At 38.4% G+C, this 21,088-nt stretch overlaps 1 protein-coding gene across 1 annotated transcript in view; it reads right to left on the reverse strand.

Annotated features, from left to right (window-relative positions):
- ELAPOR2 (endosome-lysosome associated apoptosis and autophagy regulator family member 2) overlaps nucleotides 1-20,165 on the reverse strand; it is a 71,647-nt gene extending 51,482 nt beyond the window's left edge. Inside the window, exons 1-6 of the mRNA XM_061197669.1 lie at nucleotides 19,987-20,165; nucleotides 13,645-13,792; nucleotides 10,748-10,834; nucleotides 8,527-8,632; nucleotides 7,315-7,467; nucleotides 6,608-6,696 (exon numbers count right to left, since the gene is read on the reverse strand). Coding sequence (XP_061053652.1) covers nucleotides 6,608-6,696; nucleotides 7,315-7,467; nucleotides 8,527-8,632; nucleotides 10,748-10,834; nucleotides 13,645-13,792; nucleotides 19,987-20,150 — 747 coding nt within the window. The 5' untranslated portion in view covers nucleotides 20,151-20,165. The remainder of the gene's footprint in view (nucleotides 1-6,607; nucleotides 6,697-7,314; nucleotides 7,468-8,526; nucleotides 8,633-10,747; nucleotides 10,835-13,644; nucleotides 13,793-19,986) is intronic.
- Between the last annotated feature and the right edge of the window lie 923 nt (nucleotides 20,166-21,088).

A 21,088-nucleotide genomic window follows, 5' to 3' on the forward strand; every position in this document is an offset into this window, starting at 1 on the left:
GCCCTCCTATAAAACGCTGTGAGGGCGACAGTGGTTTGGGTAGAGATGTCAGGGGGTATCTGGCACCAGAGCAAAGAACCTACCTGAGAAGGAAATCAAACTGAGCTCAGAATATCAGCGAGAAGAGCAAGAGAAAGTCTTGATAAGACTCTTTGCTCTGCAATGATTTCCCAGTCACAGGAGTCAAGAGACTCCTGCCCTGCCTTCCCCCACTCCAATTCTGAAAAGTATTTTTTAAATTCATTAAATTTTCTAATTATCCCCAAGTACAGAAGCAAAACTGACACCTTGCTTTGCCACCATTAAAAGGAAACATGTATCACATCCAAGAGTGGTAAGGGTAGGAGGGACCACTTTTTACCCTGAGATAAAACAGACCAAAAAAAGTTACTCTGTCTACTTTTGGTACCCAAGATAAATAAAACCTTAAGCTTTTCTGTAAGTTGCTGACTCCTTTACAAAGCTACCTTAACCCCCTGACTTTTACAGGCAGATATGAGACAACCTCTGTTGATATGATGAATAAGAGAATTGTTAGGAGTTTGAGACTAACATACACACACTACTATATATATAAAATGGATAATCAACAAGGACAGACTGTATAGCACAGGGAACTCTACACAATATTCTGTAATAACCTATATGGGAAAAGAATCTGAAAAAGATAGATAAATGTATATGTATAACTGATTCACTTTGCTGTACAGGAGAAACTAACAGAACATAGTAAATCAACTATACTCCAATATGATCTAAAAATTAAGAAAAAAAAAAAAAAGGAATGCCTATTATATTCCCCTCAGGCCTTGGAAATCTGGGCTGGTTCACAGCCCTGGAGCCTCAGTAGCCTTGGTTCCCAAGGCTGGACTCTCATGGGGCTGAGGGAGCTGGGAAGGATGTGCCAGCAAAGGAGCTCCCCTTGGACCTGTAGTGCCTGGTCCCCGCTGGATGGGACCACAATCTCCAGATCCAGGCGGACCTTCCTACAGCTATGCCAAGCCTAGTGCAACCAAAAAACTGTGGACTGTCTGGCTGGAAGAGCACTGAAAAGTCACCTGGTCCCCACGTCTCCTGATGCTGAGGTGCCCACCTCCAGCCTCCTTCCTTAGAGTCGCTGCCCCCATGGATGAAAGCAAACTCTGCACATTTTTTGCAGGGGTTGGGATTGGTCCAGGGGTTGTAGTGGAAGGGGGAAGATGTAAAGAAACACAAGCCCTTGGGTGTCTGTTCTACCACACTCCACTCTCCTTTACAACCCTGGAACAGGACTTTCACCAAGCCTCTGGTTACCCCAGTAACCCGAGTTTGGCATGAAGAAATGCTGCTACCTCGTGGCCGTTTCCCATAACTACAACTTTAAAACCGGTGCTTATGGGCTCTTGACATTCACAAGGCCTGTGGAGCTCTAAATGATACCTGCCTTCAACAAACGTCCTGGGGTAGTACTCGAAAGAGAATTCGTAAAAGGGCAGACTTTCAAGAAGCCAACTTCAAAAGGTAAATTTCCCACACACTGATTCAAAAAAAAAAAAAAGCAAGCAAGCACATGGAAAGATGCTCAGCATCGCTTAATAGTAGAGAAATGCAAATCAAAACAACAAGGAGGTATTACTTGGCACCAATCAGAATGGTCATCATTAAAAAGTCTACGAACAAAAATTGCTGGAGGGATGTGGAGAAAAGGGAACCCTCCCACGCTGTTGGTGAGACTGTAAATTGGTACAGCCACTATGGAGAACACTATGGAGCTTCCTTAAGAAACTAAAAATAGAGCTACCCTATGATCTGGCCATCTCACTCCTGCACATCTCTCCGGTGAAAGCCATAATTCGAAAACACACGTGCACTCCAACCTTCACTGCAGCACTAGGTACAATAGCCGGGACCTGCAAGCAACCAAAATGTCCATGGACAGATGGATAAAGAAGATGTGGTACAGATACAGAAGGGAATGTTACTCCACCATGAAAACGAATAAAATAATGCCATTTGCAGCAACATGAATGCACCTGAAGATGATCATACTAAGTGAAGTAAGTCAGATAGAGAAAGCCAAATATCATGATATCACGTATATGTGGAATGTTAATAAATGGTATAAATGAACCTATTTACAAAACAGAAATAGAGTCACAGATGCAGAAAACCAACTTATGGTTACCAAAGGGGAAAAGTGGTAGGGATAAATTGGGAGCTTGGGATTAACATACACAGAGTACTATATGTAAAATAGATAACCAACAAGGCCCTACTGTGTAGAACAGGGAACTCTGCTCAATATTCTATAATAACCTAAATGGGAAAAGAATTTGAAAAAGAATTGAGACATGTATATGTATAACTGAATCACTTTTCTGTACACCTGAAACTAACACAAAATTTTAAATCAACTATATTCCAATATAAAATAAAAATTTTTTTTAAAAACAGCTCAAATGAAAACTCAATTTTCAATTTTTATATTCTTGGAAAGTTTTTCCCCTTTAAATATCTGCTGTATTTTTTAATTTTCTGAGCCGGGTCTTCTAAAGCCTGGATTCTCTTATAAATCTTTTTGGCAAGTTAATGTTTTCTCTTTTTTAAATACTTTTATATCTGAGACTTTCTTTGACACAAATAAATTTTGATTTTACTAATTTGAGCTCATTTTTCAAGCACAGAGATCGTCCTGACCCAGCTTTATAAATTTACTATTTGATATACTTAACCCTAATGTCTTCATGCAAGTTAAGGATTTTTCAATAATATGATGAAAATAAGTTATCTGAATTCATATGCTTCTTGGTACGAGTTAGGGTATGTAGAAATACTTTGTTAAATTTATCTTCCTATGGCAAATATATAAAAACTACACTCCTAGTCCAGGTCAACTATTCTCCTAGCTGCCATCCAATTATAAAATCAAACATTTTACATATAGTTCTTGGGTTAGCCATATATCCAACTTAACCATATCATTGGGTCCACAGTTCTCTGTCTTACCCATAGAGAGATCTTATCCATACGGAGATCATCCATAGGGAGAAGCTCCATCAAATATCTTGTTAATATTAAAAGATGCCCTCTCTTGAAGAATACTTGCCCATTATCACGGGTCAACATTCTTTTGGGCTCAAATCTCAAGCACTGAATCTGTGCATGTGCTTGTAGGTAACCATATGGGGGTACCTCATGCAACACAGGTAAAAAGTGGGCTCTACGCAACCTTTAGAAAACAAAATATATGTAAAATTTTCAAGCTAACTCACTACTATGAAAACATGACTACTCTAGCACTAGCCTGTGGCATCCAGGACAACTCCCTACTCATACCCTCACATTCTGGTCACACTCAGGCTCCCTCTCATGTCAGGTCTTCACCATCCTGCTCCCTCCTGCAGAAATGCTCTCCTCCCATGCCCTTGCCCATGTTTTACACAGCTCTGAAGCCTTCCCTGATTTGATCAGAGCCCAAAAAAAACTCAGACTTCCCTGCTGTAGCACTAATAACAATTGGAAATAATAATTCATTTTCTTTGACAGACTACCTCTTCCTCTAAAGTCTAGACCAGTAGTTCTCAAATTGCTGAGATCTTGGACCCGCAGAATCAGAATTACCTGGGAACTTCTTAGAAATGCACATTCTCAGGCCCTGCCCCAGATCTACTGAAACAGAAAATCTGAGCCAGGAACCTCCAGGTGAGTCTGATGCTCACTGAAACTGGACAACCACTGCTCTACCATCTATGGAGACGTGTATCTTCTTCTTCTCCCTATCCTTACATGGCCCTGCTCTCATCACTCAGAAACTCTGTATATAACCAATGCTCCGTAAAGACTCACTGAATAAATGCGTGAATGAGTAGGCATTCCACATTTTTCATGATGTAAACGAGAGTCTCTTAATCAGGATTAGAATGGTTCCAGTTACCAATTTAAATTTTCCTTAAAAATGTCTCCTAGAGGCAGGAAGCAATCAAATAATGAAGCCTCAAAAACTTGAACGTTCCTGTGTCGTATAAATTATAATGTTCAAAGTCTGTATACCTCAAGAGCCATTTCCCTTGATGATCCTCTCGAAGCACGGGGAAAATAAGATCAAAAAGAGTATGACAGGACAAAAAGAGCCAAAACACAGTCGTTGAACAACCTGGGAAACATCACTAAGCCACCAGGAAATCACCAGGCTACTCCAAGCAAGAATAACATACCTCTTAAAAAGATGAAACCAGAACAAATGAAAATGTTGAAACAAACAAAAATAGAAAAAAATTCAAATTCACATGTGTTATTCACACTTCTTCACTATATCTGTTATCTAATTAAGTTCCCATTGCATTTTGTTCACTTCTGAAGCTAGAAACATTTCTCTTGAATTAAGTCTTAAAGCAGTTTTTAAAGAATCACTGATATAAGATAGATAACTAATAAGGACCTACTGTACAGCACAGGAAATTCTACTCAGTACTCTGTAATGACCCATATGGGACAAGAATCTAAAAAAAGAGTGGATAAATGTATATGTATAACTGATTCACTTTGCTGTACAGCAGAAACTAACACAGCATTGTAAATCAACTCTACTCCAATTAAAAAACAAAAAACAAAAAAAGAATGTCTGAGTTTATGGTGTGCTGGTACACTGTTTTGTTCTATACCAAGAACAAGTTCAGAGTTTACCCAGACACAACAGAAAGAGCGTGATTTGTGTGTATGTGTGTACACAATATGCCTGTGGGTGTACACATGTGCATATACGTGTGTGTGCATGTGTGTGTATTCTGTGCATTCTACATTTAATATATTTTAATATATGGCTTTACTTCCTTAAGCCCAGGTCAACTAGATTTTGTCACTCTATTCACTAACATAATAAAAACTAGTCACTGACATAATAAAAATATGACTTTTGAATATTTTCATTATAGCAAAAACAAGATCTATTTGTATACTGGATCTCATTCATTTAAGCTTCAGTAATGCTGAATTAATGACTATTACATAAAATAAACTAAATTTAATTTGCCTTACTCATTAATAAGGAAAGTTTAGCTAAGAAAGTTTAGTTAAAGAAACATTATTCCAGGTTACTTTCAACCCAACTTAATGGCTCTCTACATATATTTTCCAAATAGAAATAGGCCTCACTTGGCCATTATAGTAGGGCATTCAAGATCTTACTTCATAACTCCTTGTCACTTAAAAGCTGTTAGAGTTACTGTTCTTATTAAAAGTAACAGATGTACTTCTAATCATTGAAATTTTCCACTAATTTAAACTGGCCTTCCTTTGACTTATTCTGAGTTAGTAAGTACTTGCTGTACTGCAAACACAAGAATATACTTGGTCTTAAGTATTCAAAAGTAAATTCTTTTTTAAAAACACCTAAGGACTAAGGGTAAGATTAACAATTATATAAATATAAAAATTATAGATTAGAACCTAAGGATACAAAATTAAGAAAAGAAACTAATACTGACATCTCTGTATATGTTCCAAACTAGGTCAAGAAATTAAATGTCATTATTTCAAAGATGCAAAAAACACACAAAGAATGCTGCAGCACAGCCACCTTAACCTCAGTTTCTCCTACTGACATAGGCTGGTATGGCTAACTTTTTATTTTTTTATTTTTTTTTAAGATTTATTTATTTTATTTATTTTTGGCTGCGTCGGGTCTTAGTGGCAGCACGCGAGATCTTCGTTGAGGCACACGGGATCTTTCATTGTGGCACGCGGGCTTCTCTCTAGTTGTGGCTGCAGGTTTTTCTCTCTCTAGTTGTGGCGCGCGGGCTCTGTAGTTTGTGGCAAGCGGGCTCTCTAGTCAGGGTGCCCAAGCTCAATAGTTGTGGTGCACGGGCTTAGTTGCCCCGCAGCATGCGGGATCTTAGTCCCACGCCCAGGGATCGAACCCACGTCCCCTGCACTGTAAGGCAGATCCTTTACCACTGGACCATGAGGAAAGTCCCTAACTTTTTAATTAAGACAATGGCAGGTCAACTGCAGAGTTCATGTGTGCATTATTCCTCTGGCTAAGTGCCATTTATATGGTAATTACTTTGCATTTTCTAAATGCAATTACACAGCAATCTGCCATAACTGAATCAGCCTATGGCTGCATGGCTTTTATTGACCAAACCTACTGAGTAACCAAATAATTAAAGAGACGTTGCACAGTATTTCCATCCTGTGAGTCACAGAACACACTTTAAGGCTGTGCTTCTCCTGATATTATTTCTGACAAAAATGTAACTGTTAAAAATACCAGTAATTGATTGGGCACTCACTATGTGCCAGGCACTATGCTAAGACCCTTAAATTGAGTATTTCATGTATTCTCATGGCAGCCTTATGAAGTAGGTACTGACATTATTCCCGTTTTACAGATGAAAAAACTGAGACTTAGAGCAAACGACTTGCCCACAGCACTAAAAAGCAGTAGATACGAAAATCAAAGCTGGGAAGGTGGGCTTCAGAGTCTAAAATCTTAAATTTCCTTCGTGCTACTTACACACACGTACTATAAATCTACTCATTTAACTCGCTCATGAACAAATTCGACTCTGCTCAAATTGGGAAAAGGGTGGATAAATGTGGGATGGAGCTGACTGAACACGGCCTGTACCTTTCCTTCCTCATCACATGGAGTGTGGATCTGGAAATAGTCTTTTGTGGTACAGGGAGGACGTTCCTTACACTCGCTGGATCCTTCTTCTGCAACATGAAAACGAATTTCAGAAATGAGTCATTTATGCTGTGACTCTAAGAAAAGGCAAACATGAAAACAAACAAACAAACAAAAAGTAGACAAGTGAAAAGTAAAAATAACTGCACCAGAGGAATTTAGGTAGAACTAGCTAGGCCTAAAGAAAATAAAGGCCTGCATTTTTATTTTCCCTAGAGCAATAAATGTTTCCATGATACACAAGGAGCATATCATAGTTTTTCCAAGAAGACATTAGATTTCCTCCATTATCACAGAATGTTGTAAATGTGGAACAAATTAAAAGTTTCTAAGTACATCTCCATGCCAAGGAATCATCTAAAAGTACAATATGAACCTTTTTAGACAAGTATAAACATATCCAAAAGAGTTACCTTGCGGGGGGGTGGAATAGAAAACATTACAGACAAAGAGAAAAGTCCTGCAGAAAGGGGTAATTAGACGTCCTATTTTACCCACTCAGTATAGATTCCGTTCAGCACTTTGGTTTCTGGCCCACTGTTTCCATCACATCGTATGTGTGATTTCTGGCTTATGACTATATACTCTCAACAAACATAAATTTAGAAAGAAAAGAACAAAGAGTATAAACTGGAGACTCAGTTTACCTGAAAACTGGGAGTCCTCGTCACACTTGATGCATTCTTTGGCTCCTTTCTCAGAATAGGTGTTTCTGGGACAAACTTGGCAGATGAATGAACCTGGTTCGTCGCTGAAGGTGCCAGGCTTGCATGGAAAGCATTCTGATGTGTATGCCACCCCTGTGTGGTAATGGGAAACAGAGCATGGGAGGGAGGACCCAACAGCAACAAGCAAATCAGTGCGTCCTTGCTGCCTCTACCAGAAGTGAGAGAGAAATATTAACAATAAGCTTAGCCCAGGTCTTTTATATCCCATTAATTCAACACCAAAAACATATTTACTATGTGCAAGGAACTGGGCTGGATACTGAATTGAACACATAAGTGGAGCAAACACTTCAACAAGAGATTCAGACTTGATAGAGGTATACAGTCAATGTATAAACTCAGCTGTCAAAAGACAACTCCACTAATCAGAAGTGGCATAAACTCGAAGGTTCCCTCCAATTCTATACCATTCTCTCATCTTTGTGGCCACCTGCTCCCTTTTTCTCCACTGTTCACTATGTAACTGACAAGACCTAAGGGACCCTGGGAAAGGCTCGACTTTTCTTCTGGCTTGTAATTCCAGCCTTTGCCAGCAGATGTCCCTATGACTAATGAGTTAGCGTCACAGGAACAAGAGTACCTAGAACATACTAAAACGTTAAGCCAAACTTTAATAAAGGAGAATTAACTGCTTTAATTAAAAGTAGCCCTAATTGAGAATGAACCACGCCAGGGTTTACTGGCTACTCTCCTGAGCCAGAAAATGCACAGCTGGTTCAGAGAGGCAAAAGGTGTAGGAGACAGTCAGGCCAAGGTATTTATTTCACTGTTATTTTTAGGGATATAGTGGTGACCTGAATAAGCACTATGCCAGCACAATAGAGACTTCTCGAATGAACAGTAGGATCTTATTAATAAATATTATTTTCTTTTATTTAAAGACACCTACAATTGTCATTATGTTTACTTTTTCCACACAGATTAAATAATTCAGTTTAGGTATAGGAAAAAAAAAAAAAATCCCAGTCAATTTGTCAAGAATAAAACCAGGGTCTCTAGGCCTATAGGATGTCTAACCTATTAATTTCTGTCCTATATCCCTGTGAGCCAGCAAAACCAACAAAGTAATCAATATTTTCACTAACTATTAAATGTGACAGGTGACTACCAGAGCAGACTGCTGTGAAATACCTTCAATTGTGATATTTTTTACCAACACTGGCTTGACTGCCTTGGAACCCATAAGGATGCCTGTAGTCCTCCAGTACAGTATGTTTGTGCCTGATTTCAACATTACCTATAAAGAGAACACAAGATACTCAGGTCAGATAAACGATGCTACCTCCAACCATATCTAGAATCTAATCTATTATACACTTTTCAATGCATTATAATGAAACACCATTATATGGAACCCACAAATTTAAATCTACTGTTAATTGAGACCTAAGCTCTGCTTCAATTCTAAAAAAAAAATAGTTTGCCAACCCCCAAAATATAGTAATGATAAAAGGAAAAGAAAATTCTTCAAGCATGATAAAAGATAAAATGATTTTCCAATCATTTGCATGAAGTCTTGGTTTATATTTAAAAGGGACTCATTTTAGACAGTGAAAGGCACTTAGCCCAATGACATATTGATTGGCTGCCACTATTCATAAGTAGATCTTTGGGCTCTGAAAACAAAAAGGTAACAGAATGAGTTTGCTTCATTTTAAAATTATTTAACAAAAAACATTGCAACAGCAACAAGAGAAAAATAGGACTATTCTTATAGAATAACCCGATTTAACTCTATGACTCCAGAACTTAAATGATACCATATCTAACATTTGCTTCCTTTGCCACCAGAACATTTTTATATTTATAAATTAAACTACTTTTCTGATCAATTTCATGCTGATTCAGTCAAGTAAACTAATGTTAAGGGTGCCTTGCTTTCTCATTTGCCACGCTACTCTTCTATGCAGTCTCTGGCTGGCCAAATTCAAGCAGTATAAAATTAAAACATATCTGACTACTTCACCTTGCCAGAGATTCAGAGAAGTAGTGTGTTAAGTACTTTCCTTTTGTGTTAAGTCTTCGTAAGTGAAGAAAGCACATTTCTTGCCAAGGGTTACTTGTACCTTCAAAGCCCAGAGGACTGAATGCTTAGGTGAATGGATCTTAAGTGGTACTAATATCACTTCCAGGCAAACAGATCAAAGAAGTACTCTGAAAGGGTGCATCATATTAATCACTCAAGGATGAGGTACCTGGACTTCCCTGTTGGCACACTGGTTAAGAATCCACCTGCCAATGCAGGGGACACAGGTTCAATCCCTGGGCGGGGAAGATCCCACATGCCGCGGAGCAACTAAGCCCATGCGCCACAACTACTGGGCCTGCGCTCTACAGCCCACGAACCACAACTACTGAGCCCGTGTGCTGCAACTACTGAAGCACGCACACCTAGAACCCGTGCTCCACAACAAGAAAAGCCACCACAGTGAGAAGCCCGCCTACCACAAGGAAGAGTAGTCCCCTGCTCGCCACAACTAGAGAAAGCCCGCATGCAGCAAAAAATACCCAATGCAGAAAAAAAAAAAAATTCAAAAAAATAAACAAAAAAGGATGAGGTACCTGCTACAACACAAAGGCAAGGATGGGCGGTCACTTATTGAAACAGTGTCCAATCTACACTGCAGGCACCACACTAGGCCCTCCCCATGTATCATCTCATTTAACTCTGCAAGATTGGTCCCATTTCTCTTATGAACTATCAAAGAGACGAAGCCAATTGCCTAAAGAAACACAACTACTGTAAACCAAAGTTAGATTTTAAATCCATGTCTCACTCCAAAGGCCTCAAATAATAATAGATTCAGAGACTGTGTTACCTGATAATTGCCTTCAAGCACTTAGAGTTGTCCTTAAAGAAATAAGTAGTTAGTCTATCAGACACAACCAGAAAGGGTAGAACTTTGAACAGTGGGTGATGAATAGATAGATAGAAAGCAGGTTTCAGCTCCAGACATGGATGAATTTTGTAATACGCAGAGCTGTCCAACAATGGGGTCAGCACAGTCCCCAACAAGACAAGCTTGAAAATCATTTGTTGGGGAGACTGCAGAGAAACTTGGATGAGAGAAACTCAAGGATCCTTCCGATGCCAAGAGTCACTGATTCTCTTTCATGTGATTGCCACATCTGTAAACTTACAAACTCAGAGGTTCTGTATATTCGTTTTGAGTAGACTTACTTCCTATTACTGCCCCTTTTAAAAGGAGGAGAGTTGGAGTGTGATGGGAAAGAGAAGGAAGAGGGAGCGAAGAAAGAGAAAGGCAGGAAAACAATACTAGAAAGATGGGAAAAGGAAGGAAGGAGAAGGATGGGGTTGGTGGGAGGAGGAGGGGGACAGAGAGAGACTTACAGAATGAGAGCCCCATGCTCCACTGTCGGTGAGTTTTACCCACTTGTCAGCAGTGGTGTCCATCTCCTGGCACTGATCATTTTGAATCTGTGGAGTAAACACAAGGGCCCCAGTAAAGCTTCTTGAATGATGGCTTTAATTAAATTTGTTACTCAGCACAGGACAGGCTGCAAGAGCTTCTTTCAAGGTCTACAAAACAATGGCCATGAGTAATTCTCAACAAGTAAACGTACCAAGACCTCTGGAGCCTACGTGACAACTGCATATGAGTTAGCAGTTCTAAGTAAACCATCCTCATTATTGTAACAAAAAGACTAGGCCACTAAGAAAGCAGGGGCAGTAGGGGGTGGTGGTAAGCAGGAGCATCAGAGGCAGAGGAAGAGAGAGTTAACACTGAAAATCCACATAAAGGGGAAAAAGTCATCACAAAAATGTAAAAGCTTGCATTCACCATGCAGGCCCGAAAGTATAAAAATAAAGTTTATTTTTATAAGATTTGGGGCCGTTAAATTTTTAAATTAATAAATAAATGAAATCTGTTTTGTCTTCCTTTCCCCGGGACTTAACCCAAATGTGTACAGGTAAGTGGCTACAGCCAAAGTCAAAGCCCCCAGCTGGTATTTGGGGACAGATGTTAATGATATTCTATGCCAGTTCAAATGAATACAGCTAATATCTTTAGCACCAAACACTTTGTGCTTTTCAGGCAATTCTTCCAAAATACCTAGGAGCTGGCACATACTCTTCCAGGCCTGTGAAGAATACCTAGACATCAAAAATTTGGCCATCTTTACAGTCTTGCCTAACAGTCAGCAACAGAGTAGGGTTAAAATAACATCTCATCAACTATATTTAGTATACTAAATACTTCTGCCCAAATGGCTATTTCTCTCTTCTCTAAATCATTTTTCCACTTCATTCATCCCCCTGACTAATTTCACAGATAGCATTAAAATCTTTTCCATACGAGTTATTTCCTAAAGACTTACTAACTAGAAAACAGATCCTTGCAACAGCCAAATACCAGACAATACTGGTACTGCTCCTGAGGACCTCTGCTTTAACTGAATTCAAATGTCATATTTATATTATAAGCATAATGACAATCCTAATGCAAGTGGTAAGCCATTTTTAAACAGATAGGAACCCTGAATATACCTTTGGTGGTCAATGTTTAGAAAAACTGAAAGGTTTTTTTCAGCTGATATCAGACATCATGCATTATCATGACATTCTATTGGCATTCTACAGATCTGAGTTCTCCTGTTATTCTAAAAGTAACCAGTAAAGTTATAACCTTGGTCTAATCATTTATTCTCTCCAGATTTCAGTTTCATCATTTAAAAAAAAAAAGTGTGTGTGGAGGGGAGAGCTGAATGAAACTCCCAGACTCCTAAAATTAAATACTTTACTGCTTTCAATTATGAATTGTTCACAGGTGCATCTGCATCTTTCAGTCTTCAGACATTTCCTTTCCACTAACCATTTTGCAGGATGGCCGTAAGGTGTTGATCCTCTGAGTCAATAAACTGCAACCTATAAAGCTGAAACATCAGTAAAAGAAGGAACATGAACTCACCATCCCTTTTCAGTCCATATCCAGAAGAACAAAGGTATCATTGAGAGGAAGTAATGAAATTTCATGCCTTAAGAGTACCTTTACTGACAACTCTCAAAGGACTTAATGGACAACACAAAACTAAATGCTTATTCTAACAATTATACAATTATCTTGCTTCTTAACTTTATTTTAGTAATATTGCAAAAATGTCCAATGGAATAGGGAATCACTCAGTCTGAGAAGTATCTTACAAACAAAATGCAACTTAAAAACCCAATCTGTTTGAATATTGCTTAACATCTTAAACTCATCAAAGGACATTAGAGCTGGGAGGCTCCTTAAAAGGTCTTGTCTACAATCCACTTTACAAAAAGGAATGCTGAGGGCTAGAAAGTTAACTTAATTGTCCAATAACACACAACTAACAATTGCAGAGTTGGGACCTGAGCCAGAATCTCCTGACTTTGAGTCTAAGGCTCATACCTTCATGGAAAATATCTCTTCCTAGCAAATTTTTGATTTAGAAATTTGCATTATCAAGAGCAATATAAATTTGTTTTAGCATTATCAGTACATTTATTCCTGAAATCTGGACCACAGAAACATTTACAAGATATTTTCCCAGCTGCCTGCACAACACACACTTGTTTTTGGTTTAAGAAGTCAATCTGAAAAGTTTTTCTCAAGTATCTGAGTCACTGCCACAACAAATATTTGCAAGATTAGATACAGTTTATATAAATAGTTAAATAATTTTCGTGGTAACAGCCCATTCTGTTAGACTATTGTTTTTTCCTATATTCTGTAATGTTATTTAATCTCCTGTCAGAGACATCAACTATCTCATCCACTGATTCCACTGGATTGTACAAAACCGGCAGAATCCGAAACACACAGACATTCCTAACTGCCCATGAATACACTTAAATAACTCAAATATTTGAAATTGCAAAGAGAAAAAGAGCCTTTTAAACAAAAACTAAAATTGGTAAAAACATATTTTTAAACAAAGTAGCATCTGTAGCTATAAAAAACATTTTAATGAATCTTGGGGAAAATATCTGTCACACAAAAAGTCTCCACCAAATGGTCTCCTAATAATCACATCCAAAACGAAAACAAGCCCAACGTTACTCTACAAGGTGAGAGCTCAAAGTTAAAGAAACAATATTAACCAGAAAATATTATAGACAAAAAATAACACTTCTTTTCATATTGAAAGTTTCAGTTAACACAAAAACCAAGGAGGCATACAACGGAATGGGAACAAATGATTAAGAGAAATTTTATATGAATGTCCTTTAAAAAGTGAATTCTAGAATATAAAAGCCCTTACAAAGAACTCAAAGAAGATGTTGTTGTCCACATACTGGTACTCAAAGAAAACATAGCCCGACTTCTTGAGGTGCACAGCGTAGATCAAGGATACCGTGCAGTCATCACGATTGGACTCTATGTAATTTCCACGAGGGACCCAGGAAGAGCTGTGGAAACAAAACCATTTCACGTCAGCATTCAGAAACCTCTTTTTTCACAAGTTCTGTAACTGAGATTTAAAAGCGGTTCCATCGACAAAGCACAGCAGAGGAGTCTGAAGCTCATGTGGAATTCACAAGCCAACACCATTGCTGGAAAAAGGTTCATTTCTTGTGGCACATGACTTCCTAAATGGTGGTATGGTTATACAATCAAGTTGCTATGTAACTGCTATTTTTCACCAAAAATTTGATTTCTAAACAGATGATCACTAATTCCAGTTGTCTTAGATGGAGTTATTCTCTCAAACAATATCTAAAGTTTTATTTACAAACATATACTTGGCAGGGGAATGCAGGGGTTCCTTGATTATGAGAGAAGATATTGTCCTAGAAAAAGCCAATTTAAAGTGAACCTATATAAAATATAGATCACAGTGTCATAATACATAGTAGGGGTAAAAGTCTGATTGGAAATTTTATCTAAAAAATAAAATGAAATATTAAGAAAATACACTAGTGAACAAAAGTTGGGTTGTAAATCTAACCATAAGCTAATTCTTAGATTAATCAATAATGAGTCACGTGCCAACTTTTGGGCCAAAAAAAATTTCCAACCAAACTGTATGACAGCACAACTTATTATCCTTCTCTTCAAATTTAACTTTCTATCTGGATGATACGTGAGATTTTGGCAAATTATTTTCTTTTTACTAACAGGAAAAAAAAAAAATTTTGAATGAAAGACTGAGAGTTCCACATCCCATCACGACTCACTAATTGGTATTGGATTTGCCCTTTTCTTTAACAATCTAGTAAACGAAACAAAACATGTGAGCCATGTTCAGGCATTGACAATAGGCAGTGCAGGACTGAGATTCTTGACAGCAGGAAAACACATGAGACAAAGCCCAAATTGACCCTGACCTCATTCTTCAGGACACTTTCCAGACCATGGCACTGGGAGATAGCACCCAAGCAGAGCACAGTGATCTCACTGAGCCAAGGAGCAGGGATGAATGTTTGGGGCAGCTGAAACAACTGGAATTTTTAGGCCTGAGATGCAGAGAAAACAGGGGCTCCGGAAGTCCATATGGAGTTTCTCTGAAGGTCCAGGCTTGGGTCTGGAGTGGGCAGGCCTACCAGCGAACAGCCATTGCAAAGTTAAGACCTAATCAGAGAGGTCACTTTTATGGGAGTCGCTAGAGCTCCAGGCCAGCCAGAAAGGAGAAAACTTAATAACCCCATTGGACATTCATCTGAGATTCCAGAATTGCCACACTTCAGGAATAAGGGCCATGCCCTAGAGTAGGTATCAGCAAATTTTTTCATAAAGGGCTAGAGAGTCAATAATTTTGGCTTTATGAACCATCTGGTCTCTCCTGCAGTGCTTAACTAGGCCATTGTAGTTCAAAAGCAGCCACAGACAATATATAAATAAATGAGTGCAGCTGTGTTCCAATATAACTTTACTTACAAAAACCGAGGGAAGGCCCACAGGCCACAGTGTGCCCAACTCTTGCCCTAGAGTAAAAACCATGACCTAGAACTAAGTGTGAAACCAGTATCGAGCCACCCTAAAAAAAAAAATTTTTAAACCAGACCTGACGAGATCAAGGCATTCTTCTCATAAATAAACTGCCTTCCAAAACAAAATCCAACACCTTTTAAATGAAAGAAAAAAATAATCCACATTCCCTACATCTTAACATTCATGATGCCCAAGATACAATAAAAATTTACTAGAAATGCAAAGAAGTGGGGAAGTATGACCCTTAATTGAGAAAAAAGATAATCAAAAGAAACAGACAGGGGCTTCCCTCGTGGTGCAGTGGTTAAGAATCCGCCTGTCAATGCAGGGGACATGGGTTCCAGCCCTGGTCTGGGAAAATCCCACATGCCGCGGAGCAACTAAGCCCATGCGCCACAACTACTGAGCCTGCACTCTAGAGCCTGTGAGCCACAACTACTGAGCCCACGTGCCACAACTACTGAAGCCCACGTGCCTAGAGCCCATGCTCCACAACAAGAGAAGCCACCGCAATTAGAAGCCTGTGCACCAGAATGAAGAGTAGCCCCCACTCGTCGCAACTAGAGAAAGCCCATGTGTAGCAACGAAGACCCAATGCAGCCAAAAATTAATAAATAAATTTATAAAAAAAAATAAAACAAAAGAAACAGACAAGTATTTAAGACAGCTCTTCAAAATATAATCAACAATATGAAATAAAAGATAAATACAGTGCTTGAAGGGATGAGGAATCTCAACTATTTTAAGGGAAATAAAACCATTCTTAAAACTAAATGGAAATTCTAGAACTGAAAATTACAATACATGAAATTGAAAATTCAACAGATGAGCTTAAGATCAAGTTTGAGACTGCAAAAGAAATAGTCAATGACACAGCAATAGAAACTATGTAATCTGAAGTCTAAGAGAAAAAAATTGGGAAAAAAATAGAGGCTCAGTGACTTTTGGACAACACCAAGTGGCCTAACATACATGTAACTGGAATCATAGAAGGAAAAGAGGGAGAGAAAGGGGCAGAAAAACATTATTGGTGAAACAGTGGTTAACATAATTCCCAAATTTGGTGACAATATCAACCTACATATTCAAGAAGCTCAGTGAACTTCAAGCAGAGTAAATACAAAGAAAACCACACCATCACAGTCAAACTGTTGAACAGCAAAGATATAACCTACTATTTTATAAGTAGTCAGGGAAGTAAAAACACATTACATAGAAGGGAACTAACTATACAAAATACAGCTAATTTTTTTATCACAAACAAGGGAGAGATTCAGAGGTAATGGAACATCTTTAAAGCATGGAAAGAGAAAAGTAAAAGCCCAGAGTCATACGTCCAACAAAATATTCTTCAAAACTGATGCTAAAATAAAGATATTTTTAGGTTAAACAAAAAAAAGCTGAGAGAATTTGTGAGCAGCAGACCTGCATTACAAGAAATGATAAAGAAAATTTTACAGGATGAAAAAAATAATACTGGATAAACATGCCAACCTATATACAGGAGGAAAGAGCACCAATAATGGTAAATATGTAGATAAGCATATTTTTATCTCTTAAGTTTTTTAAAAAACAATTGATTTTTTTAATTAATTTATTTATTTTTGGCTGTGTTGGGTCTTCGTTGCTGCGTTAGGGCTTTCTCTAGTTGTGGTGAGCAGGGGCTACTCTTCATTGCGGTGCGCGGGCTTCTCATTGCGGTGGCTTCTCTTGTGCCTAGAGCATGGGCTCTAGGCACACAGGCTTCAGTAGTTGTGGCTCGCAGGCTCTAGAGCACAGGCTCACTAGTTGTGGCGCACAGGCTTAGTTGCTCCGCAGTATGTGGGATCTTCCCAGACCAGGGCTCGAACCCGTGTCCCCTGCACTGGCAGGCAGATTCTTAACCACTGCACCACTAGGGAAGTCCCATCAATTGATTCTTTTTAAAACATTTCATTGTATTATTGGGTTTATAATGTGTTCCTAAATATAATATATAATCATAGCTAAAGATGAGGGTGTAAAGGGAACTACACTGGTGTAAAACTTTACGTATTACATAAAACTTACATATTATATAAAAGTACAATAATAATGCTAATAACACTTTAAGAATAGATATTGTAATTTGTGGCCTTTGTAAGATATCTGAAGATATAAAAACACTAACCATAACAGAAAACACTGATAAATTGTACTTTTTCAAATGTTAAACTTTTATCATAGGACACCGTTGAGAAAATGAAAAGGCAAAAGCTACAGACAGAAGGAAATACTACACACACACACATGTATTTCTGCATGCATATGTGTATATTATATGTTAAATATTATATAAATATATTCATGACATGATCTCATGTCTAGCATACACAAAGAACTCCTACAGCTCAATAATAAAGTGACCCCCCAAAAATAGCAAATGGGTAAAACATTTTGACACTTAACACACACACACACACACACACACACACACACACACACGCAGAAAACATATGGACAATGGACAGACATATGAATAGTGCTCAACACCTTTATAAAGAAGGGAAATGCAAATAAAAACCACAAGGAGATATTATTTCTCATACACACACTTAGAAAGACTAAAATAAAACAAGACTTGACAATACAAATGTTGGTAAATATGTACAACAACTAGAGTTCAAATGCACTGCTGGACTCTAATGCTACAACCATTTTGAAAAGCTCTTAGTCAGTTTCTTATAAAGGTCAATGAACATCTTTCCATATGACCCAAGCAACTAAAAAGAAGTAAAAAGAATACAAGATTGGGTGGACCGAAAAAAGGAAGAAAGGAAAAAAGGAGGGAGGGAAGAAGGGAGATAAGCAAAAAAGTAACAGGCTGAAATTTACACTGAGACAGTTATACTCAATACACTGAAAAAGTTCTGCTTATCATTCAATCTCTTTAATGAATAAACAATTCCAAGTTTATTGGAATTAGAAAAAGAAGCCACATCAATATCTCCTGCCCACCAAGACAAAGATCTGAGGTCTCATAACATCCTACTAGTACCTTCCTCTAAGGAACTCTTTTATTTAAAAAAATTGAATTAAATTATATACACACGTTTCCCCCGTTACACAAAAGTACAGTGTTCCTATGAAACCTTTCATAAGCTGAAATGGCGCAAAGCAAAGAAGCAATTACCTTAGGACACATCTTGCTAATGGATTTACAAAATAAATCAAGATAAAGCATAGATCCCAGACACAGTTCAAAGTTACGGTGGCTTGATGCTGAGATGCTACATGTAGTTCCAGGAAAGAGCTTGGGGGTGCCACTCTCGCTGCCCATGGTGCACACTGCCGCTAAGACAGCCCCCCTTGCTGCAAAACCAATGCCGAACAGTATTTTTGCTTTTTGCCCTTTTTTTTTTTTTTTTTTTTGTAAAAGCAAAATTCCTCTTCAGATTTCTTTTGGTTAGCAAAAACAGGTACTAATATAGGTTTTTCATAAAAGCGAAATGATATAAAGCAACCTTTGGAAAAGCAGGGGATGCTTGTGTGTGTGTGTATGTACATACATAAATATACATCTTGAACTGCATGGGTCCAATTATACGCAGATTATTTTCACTAAAGACACATTACAGTACTACTTGATCCATGGTTGGTTGAATCCGCCAGATGTCGAAGGGTGGATACAAAAAGCCAACTGTTAAGTTATAAGTGGATTTTCAACTCAAAGGAGGATCGGCACCCATAACTCCCACATCGTTCATGGGTCAACAGTGTATGTATGTGTGTACATATATACATACATACATGTATATATACACACATATACATTTTATATATAGTTAGAATTATTAGATATAACAATTCTGTTAATGCTATCTAACGTCACAACCCTACGTGATGAAATGACTGTTATCAGAAGGGTAAAAATGTCACCTGGCAGAGAGAGAGACAGCTATATAAAGCAAGGGGGAATGGAGGGAAGGTAGGAAGGAGGGAGAAGCAAACACATCTGTTATCACAGCTAAATAATTCCCCAGCATCTTTAGCTCACGGTAAAAATACTGAGTCGTGAGAAACCATCCTTGTCAGAAGGTAGCCCGAGGCCTAAAGTTAAATTCTCCTAAACATGGCCACGTGAAAGGGGAATGTTACATAGTCAATACAAGAAAACAGGAAGGGTAACAGCCCAAAGATAAACATTTTGTGTTTTTTCAAAACAGTTTATCATTCCTCCAATGTTGTCACAGGCAAACCTAATAATCTCCTATTAAAAAGGTGGAAATTAAGTAAAGGTGCTTTCCACTTTAGGTGTTTAACCCACTCTGTAACCAGAGACACTCAAGTGTCAAAATGAAGGTTATACATTTCTCCTCTCAGGGGAAAAGAAAAAACATTGAAGTTATTCATTAAAATTAGAGAAGGGTTTCTAGAAACACCACTGACTTTAATATAGTTATAAATGTATTATTAGAAAATTAATGTTTTCTTAACAGCTTTATTGAATTCTTTGCATACAGTATCTATTATGTCCTAAGAGCAACTATTTTAACCTCATGAAAATTCAGCTACATTATTCATAAGGACTGTTAAAAAAAACTGACTATTTGCAATTAGTTTATCTATAATCCCAATCACTACCAAGATTATCCTCAACATCTTTCTGGAAAAGAGCAACCACACCCTTCTCAAGGCTCCTTTGGATTCTTACTTGTTACAGCCATCTGGCCTGCTGTCAGAAGGGCCGACCACAGTGTCCATGAATGTTGCAACGTTGGAAAATCCTGCCGGCAATTCATCCCATTCATCAAATTTGATGCCACTGCCCAAGGAGTAGGTGCCTTCACCACACTTACTGCATACCTGGTTCTTCATTTCTAGATACTCCCCAGAAGCACAGGAGAAAGCTGGAAGGCAGAAGAATGTATAATCCATTAGTCATCACACCCCCCATCAATTTCCTCCCCTTCACAGTGTCACCAGCATTATTTTTATAAAGCTCTGATCAGGTCACACCCTGATTAAAGCTTTCCAAAGTCTCCCTTATCACTACATGCACTCCACAGTCTGACCCCGACCTACTTTACCAGGCTCATCCCTTGACCCATTCTCTTCCAACCATAACAAAATTCTTATCACTCCCAGAATATTTCATCCTCTTTCTTGCCGCTGTGGTCTTTCTTCGGAGATGCTGACCAACGCACCTGCTCACTTGGAAAACTCCCGTTCCTAAGTCAAAAAACGACCCTCTTCAGAACAGAAGATGGGGCCTTCCCCCACCAGGCAGTCAACTGTGCCTCTCTCTGTGCTCCTACAATACTCTTCTCATAATACCCCCCCTTAAAGATAGACAGACGGATGGATGGATAGATAGATATCACTTATCAATTGATGTGAGACTTCAAGCTTCCAGAAAGCAGGGATCATTGTTATTTTTGAATTCCTAATTGTACCGGGCAAATACTGAGTGCAAACAAAAGGCTGAACCAGTGAGTGACATAAACATAAAGGGGATAATGAGAGGGTAGTGCTTCACATGCAATAGCTAAACAAGTATCTCCACCGTGAATCCATGTTTTCACTATTCACGACTCCCACTGAGTCATTTCCACAACCTCCTTCTTTTTACTGATGTCAAGTTCTGTGTTAATGCTCAGAACTAGAACCAGAAAACAGCAGCCACAGGAAATGCGCAGGACAGCTGACAGTTACAGAAAAGACGGCAATTCTGCCGCTAAGGTATTATTCATTCAGCAAACGCAAATCTATGTCCCCCAAGAGTGTGGCTCTGTGCTCAGAGCAGTATTAGTCAC

This window comes from Eubalaena glacialis, chromosome 8, assembly GCF_028564815.1.
Source record: "Eubalaena glacialis isolate mEubGla1 chromosome 8, mEubGla1.1.hap2.+ XY, whole genome shotgun sequence".
Classification (NCBI taxonomy): domain Eukaryota; kingdom Metazoa; phylum Chordata; class Mammalia; order Artiodactyla; family Balaenidae; genus Eubalaena; species Eubalaena glacialis.